This window comes from Drosophila kikkawai, chromosome 2R (genome assembly GCF_030179895.1).
Source record: "Drosophila kikkawai strain 14028-0561.14 chromosome 2R, DkikHiC1v2, whole genome shotgun sequence".
NCBI lineage: Eukaryota > Metazoa > Arthropoda > Insecta > Diptera > Drosophilidae > Drosophila > Drosophila kikkawai.
In genome coordinates, this window is record NC_091729.1 from 24,372,510 (window position 1) to 24,384,368 (window position 11,859).

At 48.5% G+C, this 11,859-nt stretch overlaps 3 protein-coding genes across 4 annotated transcripts; 1 reads left to right on the forward strand and 2 right to left on the reverse strand.

Moving 5' to 3' along the window:
- The first annotated feature begins 889 nt into the window (after window positions 1–889).
- LOC108072975 (glycogen debranching enzyme) lies at window positions 890–7,520 on the forward strand. 2 transcript variants are annotated; one of them, XM_017164410.3, is made up of 7 exons: window positions 890–1,393; window positions 2,290–2,630; window positions 2,825–3,182; window positions 3,235–4,638; window positions 4,703–5,558; window positions 5,618–5,795; window positions 5,864–7,520. In XM_017164410.3, the coding sequence occupies exons 1-7, from the start codon at window positions 1,073–1,075 to the stop codon at window positions 7,353–7,355; spliced, it is 4,950 nt and encodes a 1,649-aa protein (XP_017019899.1). In that variant the 5' UTR covers window positions 890–1,072; the 3' UTR covers window positions 7,356–7,520. The 2 variants fall into 2 exon arrangements, with proteins under 2 accessions (XP_017019899.1, XP_017019900.1); XM_017164411.3 differs by lacking the exon at window positions 890–1,393 and adding an exon at window positions 1,559–1,699.
- On the reverse strand, window positions 7,506–8,114 carry LOC108072978 (uncharacterized). The gene is made up of 2 exons (XM_017164415.2): window positions 7,904–8,114; window positions 7,506–7,845 (listed from the first exon to the last, which is right to left on the reverse strand). The coding sequence occupies exons 1-2, from the start codon at window positions 8,000–8,002 to the stop codon at window positions 7,600–7,602; spliced, it is 345 nt and encodes a 114-aa protein (XP_017019904.1). The 5' UTR covers window positions 8,003–8,114; the 3' UTR covers window positions 7,506–7,599.
- Window positions 8,076–11,306, reverse strand: LOC108072977 (putative sodium-coupled neutral amino acid transporter 10). The gene is made up of 5 exons (XM_017164414.3): window positions 10,479–11,306; window positions 10,186–10,424; window positions 9,971–10,119; window positions 9,768–9,904; window positions 8,076–9,709 (listed from the first exon to the last, which is right to left on the reverse strand). The coding sequence occupies exons 1-5, from the start codon at window positions 10,851–10,853 to the stop codon at window positions 8,177–8,179; spliced, it is 2,433 nt and encodes an 810-aa protein (XP_017019903.1). The 5' UTR covers window positions 10,854–11,306; the 3' UTR covers window positions 8,076–8,176.
- Between the last annotated feature and the right edge of the window lie 553 nt (window positions 11,307–11,859).

Sequence of the window (11,859 nt, forward strand, 5' to 3'; positions counted from 1 at the left end):
TCGATATATACAACTTTTACTTTAGAAAATCGGGTATTTTCGCCTCCACGGCAAGTGGTCACTCTTAAAAGCTTCGCAGCACATATCGATAACGATTAATTTACCAATTTCCTCAAATAAACGAAAATTATGACATAAACTATAGTTAGTTTTTAACTATAAAGGTAGCCTGCTATCAAATTCTTCAATAAAAAAAATAATTAAACTAATAACTCCTCTTGAAAAGACAATTTCATACAGTTGTTATTGTAAACAAAGGCCAACAGCTGTGTTTGTTTACAAGCGTCTTTCACGCCCCAACAGCTGATGGGCCACAAAAACTTCAAAGGTCACCTTGAAAACAGAAAAAGCAGAACCTATTTCAGCTGGTAACGTAAAAGTTCAATTTAGCAGCTAGATTTTTAAGCCCAAAAAGTAAACAATATCATTCCAAATAATAGTGATAAATTATTTAAAATCACGGCATTTGCATCTCCATAAATACACAAACCATTTTTTGCCTGAGAAGTGTGATAACGTGAATGATTGCGGCGAGATAAGTGAAAAAATCTATAGATAAAGGAGTGGGAACTTTTATAAATTTGCCAAAATATAAATAAAAATATTCTAAGGCCATCTACCGGCAAACAAGTGCAATTCCTTGACCTACATATAAATGCGCTGAATGTGTGCGTGTGTGTGTGAGTGAATGTCAGGTGCGGACGTGTGTGTGCTTGTTTTGTGCAAAAATTATTTTTATTCCTGACCTGCTAGTGAAAATTCAATGTTGATAAGGTTCTAGCTGCTCAACACCTTTTTTTTTGTCTAATATTCACGTAGGCGCCACATGTCGATAATGCATCCACAGGGGCTCAGGGAATCAAGAGATACATTGCATTTCCCCCACACACAGTACCTAACCCCCCTTGATCCGACGCCACTGTTTGCATTCGTCGCCGTTGTGTGTGCTTGACATTTAAGCGCGATTAAAACGTACATATTTTTGTTTAATGCTCCATTTGAGATAGCGGCGACCAGAAATTCCTGGCAACCAAAAGACCACGAAGAACCGTATTAGTAGTCAGTGGCCGTCATGCTGAACGAGGGATTCCATTGGCTCTGGAGGAGCGTGCTCCGGATCTTGATGCGCTATCAGCTCTTTCGCTGGCTCTGGGGCCTCTTCTCTGGGGCGATCGATAACCCAGTACCGTTGCAAATCGAAAAAGGGGAAGAAGCAGACAACGGATTGCCGGAGAGAAAGAGGAAGCAGGCGCCTCTGGAGCAGGCAAAATCCACCGGAAGATCAGAGCCAGAATCAGTCGCGATTAGAACCGTTCCAAGTGCAAATGCTAAGGCAATGGGCAATGCAGGCAGTGCCGAAATCGTATCAAATCAAATCATCCGCCGCCGTGAGGTATTATCGCCCCAACTGATCATCATCGGTGTGTTCCCAGTGTTCGTGTTCCAGTCTCCGTGTCCCCCCGAGTGTCCATAATCCATAATCCAGTATGTTGTGTGTGTGTGTGTTTGAGGTGTCTGAGTGGAGGCCACCATGAATATAAAACATGCAATCCCTGCCGGCGATGCTGCAGTTACAGCGCCGGGTGCTCCTCGTTAACAGCACAGACTAGTGTCATTAGAAGCTTGGAAGAAGTCAGGAAAAACCTCTAAGATTCTGCTCGCATTGTGGTGGTGTTATAACAAGAAGATGCCTTTGTGTGTGCGTTTTCCCCTATTATTAAAAATATTAATATCCAAAATTCATAAATATACAGTGGAAATTTTATAAGAAGAACCTGTAAAATGGACAAGAAAGTTAAGGACCTGAATATCTGATGTAATCAATCTGGAATACAAGTGTTTTTCTATAACAAAAGGATTTACAGATCTCTATGAATATGCCAGGGCAAATATTACCCAAAATTCTTAATATACAATGAAGTTTTAAAAAATGGAACCACTAGTTGCTAAACAAATTTGAGTATTACGAATTTTTGATCTGATTTAAAGTGTCTTTTTTAAACTATCATTATGTAAAAGGATCTAGGAAAAGTAGTATTAAAGGAAATGCCTTAAATAATCTAAAAACTCCTCACAAATTACTTGTTTAATCTTGGAAACTAAAGTTAATCTAACTTTAAAGGAACCTTTCTTAAAGTTTGCTAATTAGTTAGAATAGATCTCGGAGATAGTGCGGATTTATAAATAGTTCTACTGACTGTACATTCCATGCATAACAACACCCATGTTCATGTGTAATCTTCGATGTGACGCTTGGCGATTGTGTAACCGATTTCCGGATTTCTTTAGATGAGCACTATGGGCAAGGAGACGGAGTCGCACAGTATACCTATTAGCGAGGGTCAGAATGCCGAGCATGTGCTGTACCGCCTGAAGAGGGGCTCCAAGCTGAGTGTTCATCCGGATGCCTCGCTGCTAGGCCGCAAGATAGTCCTGTACACTAACTATCCCGCCGAGGGAAAGAAATTCGTGCGTACTGATTACCGGGTTTTGGGATGGCAACTGAGCAGTGGCAAGCAGATCACAACGGTGATGCATCCAGAGGCCCATGTCGTGGATACGGACATCTACAGTCAGGTGGAATTGAATATGTCGGGAACGTATCACTTTTACTTCCGGTATTTGGAGAGGTGAGTGGGGTTTTAACCTTGAAGATTCTGTTTAAACTTTAAATTTAAATTCATTTTAAATTTTTATTAATATTTTAATGATACATGACCTTGAAAAAGATATGAAGAAATCCATAAAGCTTATAAAAACATCAAAAAAACTTAATTGATTTCAATTCATAGCCGGAATTCTATTAATCAACATTAAATTGCAGACCAGACACTGGCAGCTCTGGCGCCGATGGTGCTCTGTATGTCCAAGTGGAGCCCACCCTGCATGTGGGTCCGCCGGGCGCCCAGAAGACCATTCCCCTGGACTCAGTGCGTTGCCAGACGGTGCTTACAAAGCTCTTGGGGCCACTAAACACCTGGGAGGCCAAGCTGCGCGTGGCCAAGGAGGCCGGCTACAATGTGATTCACTTCACGCCTATTCAGGAGCTGGGCGGCTCCCGTTCCTGCTACTCGTTGCGTGACCAGCTTAGGGTGAGCTCCATCTATGCCAACCAGAAGGGCGGCAAGGTCAGCTTCGAGGAGGTGGAGAAGGTGATCAAGAAGTGTCGCCAGGAATGGGGGGTAAGGAGAACCCAAATATATTTATTTACAGTTTCTAATGATGACTTACCAGGTGGCCTCCATCTGCGACATTGTGCTCAATCACACGGCCAACGAGTCGGAGTGGCTGCTTCAACATCCCGATGCCACCTATTCGTGTGCCACCTGTCCCTATCTGCGTCCTGCCTTTCTGCTAGACGCTGCCTTTGCCCAGTGCGGCCTGGACATAGCCGAGGGCAGCCTGGAGCATGTGGGCGTGCCTCAGGTCATCGAGCAGGAGTGCCATTTGGAAGCTTTAAAGTACCAGTTGCACACCTCCTACCTGTCCAAGGTCAATATCCACGAGCTGTATCAGTGTGATGCCATGAAGTATGTGAACGAATTCATGACCCAAGTGCGGACTCGTGAACCGCCTAAGAACGTGGCCAACGAGTCCCGCTTCGAGGAGATCCAACTGATACAGGACCCGGAATATCGACGCTTGGCCAGCACCATTAATTTCGAGCGAGCGCTGGAGATCTTTAATGCTTTCCATGGCGACTGCTTCGATGAGGAGTCGCGGTTCCGCAAGTGCGCCGAAACCCTTCGCCGTCACCTGGACTCCCTCAATGAGCGTGTGCGTGCCGAGATCCAGGGATACCTCAACTATGCCATCGACAATGTCCTGGCCGGCGTGCGCTACGAAAGAGTCCAGGGCGATGGACCCCGAGTAAAGGAGATCTCCGAGAAGCACTCGGTATTCATGACCTACTTCACGCACACGGGCACTCTGGGCAAGTCCCTGACCGAGATTGAGGCCGATATGTACTCCAAGGCGGGTGATTTCTTCATGGCCCACAATGGCTGGGTGATGGGCTCTAGCGATCCGCTGCGAGACTTTGCCGAGGAGCAGCCGGGCCGCGCCAATGTCTACCTCAAGCGAGAGCTGATCTCGTGGGGCGATAGTGTGAAGCTGCGGTTTGGCAGGAAGCCAGAGGATAGTCCCTATCTGTGGAAGCACATGACCGAGTATGTAGAGACCACTGCGCGCATCTTTGATGGCGTGCGCCTAGACAACTGCCACTCCACGCCGCTGCATGTGGCCGAATATCTCCTGGATGCTGCGCGCAAGATCAACCCGGAGCTGTATGTGGTGGCGGAGCTGTTTACCAACTCGGATGCCACGGACAATGTGTTTGTCAACCGATTGGGGATTACCTCTCTGATCCGTGAGGCTCTTTCCGCCTGGGATTCACACGAGCAGGGTCGCCTGGTCTACCGGTATGGCGGTGTGCCTGTGGGTGGATTTTATGCCAACTCTTCGCGACACGAAGCCTCCAGTGTGGCGCATGCTCTGTTCCTGGACCTCACCCACGACAATCCATCGCCGGTGGAGAAGCGTTCCGTTTATGACTTGCTGCCCTCGGCTGGCCTGGTTTCCATGGCCTGCTGTGCCACAGGCAGCAACCGTGGTTACGATGAGCTGGTGCCCCATCATGTGAGTGGTACTTTCCCTAGAAATATTTAAGAATCTATTAATGTTTCGTTTTGTATTTCTCCAGATCCATGTGGTAGATGAGGAGCGCACTTACCAGGAATGGGGCAAGGGCGTTGACTCCAAATCTGGGATAATGGGCGCCAAGCGGGCTCTAAATCTGCTGCACGGCCAGCTAGCGGAGGAGGGCTTCAGCCAGGTGTATGTGGACCAGATGGACCCCAATGTGGTGGCCGTCACACGTCACTCGCCCACCACTCACCAGTCGGTTATCCTGGTGGCCCACACGGCCTTTGGCTATCCGTATCCAAATGCCGGACCCACCGGGATCCGACCGCTGAGATTTGAGGGCGTGCTGGACGAGATCATTTTGGAGGCCAGTCTGACCACAAAGAGCGACAAGCCTTTCGACCGGCCGGCTCCCTTCCAGAAGGATCCCAATGTGATCAATGGCTTCACCCAGTTTGAATTGCATCTCCAGGAGCACATCCCACTGGCAAAGTCTACGGTCTTCCAGACTCAAGCCTTTGTGGATGGCAACAACACGGAGCTGAAGTTTGTGAATTTACGGCCGGGCACTGTGGTGGCCATAAGGGTATCCGTGCATCCGGGTCCGCGTGCCAGCTTTGGCAAGTTGCAGAAGCTCACGAATGACCTGCGTCTGGGAGCGGGCGAGGAGTGGTCTCAGCTGCAGGCCATTGTCTCGAAACTGGATTTGGTGGCTCTTAGTGGAGCTTTGTTTAGCTGCGACCAGGAGGAGCGGGATTTGGGCCAAGGAGGCTCTGCCTACGATATACCCAATTTTGGAAGGATTGTTTACTGCGGCCTGCAGGGTTTCGTCTCTCTGCTGACGGAAATCTCGCCCAAGAATGACCTGGGTCATCCTTTGTGCAACAATCTACGCGATGGCAACTGGATGATAGGTTTGCTAACCATTCAAAAGGAGGTTTGTAGTGGTTTTTCTAAGGGATTCTCTTTACAGATTACATTGCTGATCGCTTGAACAGCTATGAGGATCTGAAGCCACTCTCCGCCTGGCTAAAGACAGCCTTTGAGCCTCTGAAGAATATTCCACGCTACCTGGTGCCCTGCTACTTTGATGCCATCATCAGTGGTGTCTACAATGTGCTCACCAACCAAGTCAACGAACTGATGCCAGAGTAAGTGACTTTTAACACCCGTCCTTCCGCCCAGTTAATGCATCTTTCCTTTTGGTTTCCCTTTCCAGTTTCATCAAAAACGGCCACAGTTTCACCCAGTCCCTGGCCCTGTCCACGCTGCAGTTCCTCTCCGCCTGCAAGTCGGCAAATCTGCCTGGATTTAGTCCTGCCATCAGTCCACCCAAGCCACCGAAGCAGTGTGTGACCCTATCCGCCGGTCTCCCGCATTTCTCCACCGGATATATGCGCTGCTGGGGTCGCGACACCTTCATTGCCCTGCGCGGCTCCATGTTCCTGACCGGTCGCTACAACGAGGCCCGCTACATCATCATTGGCTTTGGCCAGACCCTGCGGCATGGCTTGATTCCCAATCTCCTGGACAGTGGCAGCAAGCCGAGATTCAATTGCCGCGATGCCGTCTGGTGGTGGATGTACTGCATCAAACAGTATGTGGAGGCGGCGCCCAAGGGCTCGGAGATCCTAAGGGATAAGGTATCGCGCCTCTTCCCCTACGATGATGCCGAGGCCCATGCTCCTGGAGCATTTGATCAGCTGCTCTTCGACGTGATGCAGGAGGCGTTGCAGGTGCATTTCCAGGGGCTGCAGTACAGGGAGCGCAATGCCGGCCATGAGATCGATGCCCATATGGTGGATCAGGGCTTTAACAACCACATCGGTGTGCATCCGGACACTGGGTTCGTGTTTGGAGGCAACAACTTCAACTGTGGCACCTGGATGGACAAGATGGGCTCCTCCCAGAAGGCCGGCAACAAGGGCAGGCCAAGTACGCCTCGCGATGGCTCCGCTGTGGAGCTCATTGGCCTGCAGTACGCCGTGCTTCGGTTCATGCAGGGTCTGGCCGAGAAGGAACAGATTCCGTACACAGGCGTCGAGCGCAAGGGACCATCGGGCGAGCAGACCAAATGGACCTACAAGGAGTGGGCGGATCGCATCAGGGAAAACTTTGACAGGCACTTTTATGTGTCGGAATCGGAGACCGGCTCGCTGGCCAACAAGAAGCAAATCTACAAGGACAGTTACGGAGCCACCCAGAGCTGGACGGACTTCCAGCTGCGCTGCAATTTCCCCATCACCCTGACCGTGGCCCCGGAGCTGTGCAATCCCCAGAATGCCTGGCGTGCTTTGGAGCAGGCCAAGAAGTACATTCTAGGACCGCTGGGCATGAAGACACTGGATCCTGAGGATTGGAATTACAGGGCCAACTATGACAACTCCAATGACTCCACCGATTGCACGGTGGCCCATGGCGCCAACTATCACCAGGGACCGGAGTGGGTCTGGCCCATAGGTTTCTATCTGAGAGCGCGCCTAATCTTTGCCAAGAGGTGTGGCCATCTGGATGAAACCATTGCCGAGACATGGGCCATTCTGCGTAACCATCTCAGGGAACTACAGACGTCCCACTGGCGAGGCCTGCCCGAGTTGACCAACGACAATGGTTCCTACTGCGGTGACTCGTGTCGCACGCAGGCCTGGAGTGTGGCTGCCATACTAGAGGTGCTGTACGACCTGCACTCCCTGGGAGCGGATGTGGCCTAAGGATATACCAGTGAGGGAAAGAGGGATCCACCGTTGCATACTCAAACCTTAGACCTGTTAGTTGTTACACCTTGGATACGGATTTGGGAATGATCTTCCCAGCCAGCTTTGTCCTTGTCATTTTTTGCTAATTCCTAATTAAAGTTGCAATTGTTTTTAAACTAATTCAGGCTTTATTGTTGGGTGTTTCTGTGATTCCGTTTCGTGGGTAACCTTTGTAAGTGAAATGAGATCCAATCTGGTTTTAAGAGAAGTAGCTGTCGCGGCACAACCGCATGCAGGAGCACTGAGGAGGATCAATGGAGCCGCTGTTAAAGCGTGGAACATCGCGTTCCAAACGCTTGAGGGCTCTTGTTAGCTTCTGGCAACTGGGCTGGGCAGGTAACAAAGCCACAGGTTCTGGTTCTGGCTCTGGTACTGCTACTATCACTGGCTTCTTAGCCTGCCACAGCTTGGGCTTATCCTGCTCTCCCTTCTCCTTTAACTTTGGCTGAAAAGCAACAGCTTTCAAGTTGAAGAAGAAAAGGAATAACCTAGCCTTAACTCACGCCTGTCCATATTCTTAGCACCGTTAAGGCTGCCTCGCAGGTCAAGTCGCAGGCCTTCTCCAACACATATTGCTGGACAACATCGAGTATGATGGACATTTTTTGAATGGTGAATTTCGGGGCTATGGGTTTACACACGAAATTTGAAAAACACAATAACAATATAGCCAAATATCAATATAAATATATATATTTCTATATACTTTCGCCTAGCTTACTGTCTCGCTCTTACACACTAAATAAATACGTGTATATAGTTTATGTACATAAAGCTTACGTAAGCTGCGGAGGTCGGGTTCCGTTGGAAGTCGGTTGGTAGGTTGTTTCGTTTTCAGTGGTTATCTCGACATCGTCATCCTTGATGGACTTGAGATCGCGTCCTATGCTCTCCAGGTTTAAGCTCAAGCCAGCTGCTGCCGCTAAGGGGTTATTATTGACTTCATCTAGCTTGGGTTCGCGCAGACAGTTCTCGCCCGTCTCCCGCTTGATCCTCGCCAGCGGCTGTTCAGTCCTCAGGTTGAGCAGCTCTCGCCGTATGGCCTCGACATTATCCTCGATATTTGGCTTTTTAGCCTCTGTAACATTGCCATTGACTGTGTCCTTGGCCCCCAGCGTGGCATTCACCATCAGGGCCAAGGGTATGGGCAGCCGTTTGATGAGGGACGCCCTGTCCACACTGGAGTTCTTCAAGAGTTCGCCAGTTTTATAGGACAATGGCTCAAAGACACCAGCATGGGCTTCCTTCTCATCCCGCAAATGAGCATTTTCGGTAAGTATGTCCATCAGGGAGGCCTTGGGCCTGCGCTCTGCCTTGTCCTCGGCAACAGGTGGGTTCTCTCTCTGGGTTCCTTTGGGTTCCTTGGATTCCTCAGCCTCAGGCTCCTTCTTAAGGTCCTCCTTAAGTGGACTCTTTTTGGCCAGCTCTTCGTTCAGCTCGCCCACAGTCTTGGCCAGCAGTTTCTTTGTCTCCTTGAGCTCCTTTTGCGTCTTTAGCAGCTCCTCCGCATTAGCTTTGCTCTCCTTCTGCTCCTCGGCGGCCACCTCCTCCTCTTTCTTGATGGCCGCTCCGTCAATGGTATTGCTAGCTACTCCCATTTTGGGAGCCTCTGTTGGAGCAGCGGCAATGGGGGGTGGGTTCTCTTTGGGCTTGGCAGCTGTCAAGTTGACATCGACTTCCGGTTTTACTTCCGGGGGTTTTACTTCCGCCTCGGCTTCTACGGGTTTCTTGGCCTCGCTGGCAGCCTTATCACTCTCCAAAGGCACCACATGAACCTCATCAATAGGCAGTGGTGGTAAGGGTGGCTCCGATGGCTTCTCCTTAGGCTTCTCGAGGATCTTCTCCCCCAATGAATCCTTGATAATCTCAGGATTTTGAATTTCCAGCTTCTGCAAAAGGTTCTTTTCACTTTCAGCCGTTTCCTTGCTCAGATGTTTGGGTAGCTCCACTGGCACTTGTCCCGCCGGAAACAGCGGGGTGACCAATTGAACCATATCGAACTCCGGCCCCGAACTCTGCTCATCGATGGCACTCAGGTTGGCGTAGGTGCCCAGAATCATAAGCAAAAAGCCGCTGACAAAAACAAACTGGGCCAGAGTGCGTTCCATAGACTCCTTTTTGATGATCTTGCGGAAACTGGAGGCGGGAAACATAATGCAAATGGCCACGCCTATCGTAGAGCCAACCAAACCAATGATAAGCTCTACGGAGGGAATGACCAGGGCCACGCATAGCGAGAAGCCCACAATGAACACAGTGATAAGCCGGAAGCGCTGCTCAGGTATGTAACTGCTGCTCTCCGTGTGTCCCTGAAAAGGTAATGTTCATTAATCAGTTGCAAAGCACTTAAGGGGATTGCTGACTTACCTTTCTGTATAGCAGCGAGTAGATACTGGCCCTGCAGGGAAAGATAACCAGGGGAAAGCTAAATGCAATCGACAGTACAAAGCCTATTTTGATGATATCACTGCCAAAAGAGGTGGACAAATTCACCAGAATGTTGCCTGCGACAAGAAAAGAGAATATATGGATTAGCAAGTGCGTCAACAAGGTAGGTCTTTTGTGCTCACCTGAAAAAGTGTGGGTGCAGAAGGCCACATAGCCGAAAAAACCAACAGATATGTAAACAAAAGTACAGATCCAAGTGGCGTTGCGCACAATGCCATTCAACTTGTCGAGACTCTGGTTGTTAATGCTCTCGAAGACCTCAAACAGCTGCCTGCAAGCGGATACAAATTGATTAAATATTTATTTAGAGATATTCACATATATATTTTATACACACATTTGGCAGGAGAGCGCCATGCTGAAGATGGGCAAGCACTGGAGCACGCCCGCTGGTTCCCAGTAGAGAACCTTCTCTGTCCAATCATTGGCCGCTATGTGACTCTCCGCCTCCAGCACAATCTTGAGCATCAGGCACACGTAGAAGCCAATGGAGGCAGTGCACACAGCTGACAGGCTGTCCACGTTTCGGAGCATGCCCAGTGGCACAATGCAGACCACAGTAACCACCACCATTACCTTAAAAATTAAAGATTAATAAAGATTCCCAAACAAATCCAAGAACTCAATTACCAGGCTCCGGAGGTGCAGATGCTCTGCCACGTTTATGGCAAACAGCTTGGCTATTATCTGCGGTCCCAGATCCCCCACGACCACAAAGTAGGTGATGCACGTTCCAATCAGATAGCCAATGATGCACAGCTCCACCAGCAGCTTGCCGGAAGCCCCGAAAGCGTGCAGGCCGAGCAGCTCGAAGCTCTTCCTACGTGTCAGCAGCGAGGTCTTGATCAAGTAGTGACAGCAAACCCTCGTGATGCCATTGCTCAGCACCAGCAGCAGGATGGATAGTACAATGCCGCATTTTTGGAAGCAAAAAGGCATGGCCAGGATACCAACGCCTATAATGCTGTTGGCCAGCGTCATCACATGTCCGGAGTGGGCCAGCATCGTCTTGTCTTCAGCGGAAGGGATGCCTGCCTAACTTTCTCTCGCTTGGATGGGAACTCCACGCGTCTGGCCGCGTAGGCAAAATGTGAGGAGATACCTAACTGCGAGCGCTGTTCTGATAAGCACTTAGACGCGACAGCTAGCGACACGGTGCGAACTAATGTACTTCGGCGTTTTTGCCACTAAAATTAAGGCCGAAACTGTGAACCGAGGACTTGGACTTGTGCACTTGTGCAAGCAAAATTGTAAACAAAATAATCCGGCGGCGACGGCGGCGGCGGTGGAAGAGATATTGGCGTTTACATTGAGTGGGCCACCGTTGTTCAGCAAACATTTGTTCCAAATACGTGTGCGGGCGTAGCGCCGGAGAGCTCGTGCATTTTTACCAAAGTAAACTTTTTAAATTGCTAAATTTGTCGTCATCAAAAGACCACCAGTGTGAAGTGTGACCAGGCTGCACAATCCATGAGAATATTGCTTGCTGCTTGGGCCAAAAAACAGCTGACTTTCCAATTTGAATTTCAGTTTGTGGTATTTTAGCAGGAACATTGGTCCCAATCAGAAAGGATGTTTTTCAAATAAGATAATAAGTCAAGAAAATCTGAATCATTTTTTTATTTTAGCAATTTCCACAACTTTTAAACGTTTTTTTTTGTTAATGTACAGAAATTTAAAACTTAAAATTTAATAAATTTTTAATTTTATGTAACAAACAGTTAAGCTCTTTTCCCGTTAATTCGGTTTCAAATTTGTTGTATCAGTAAATCTTTTCATTATAATAAGTTCAAGGCATTTAAAAATTAGGCCAATTAGTCAGTACATTAGTTAGTCTTCTTTATCTTTTAGCTTTAGTCAGTACATTAGTTAGTCTTCTTTATCTTTTAGCTTTCCGATTCTGTGAAATTCTTCGAAATTACATACTACATACATACATATGTACATACATATGTATAAATTATAATTATTTGGTTAGTAAATCAATTAGTCCTCATTATCATGACAGCCA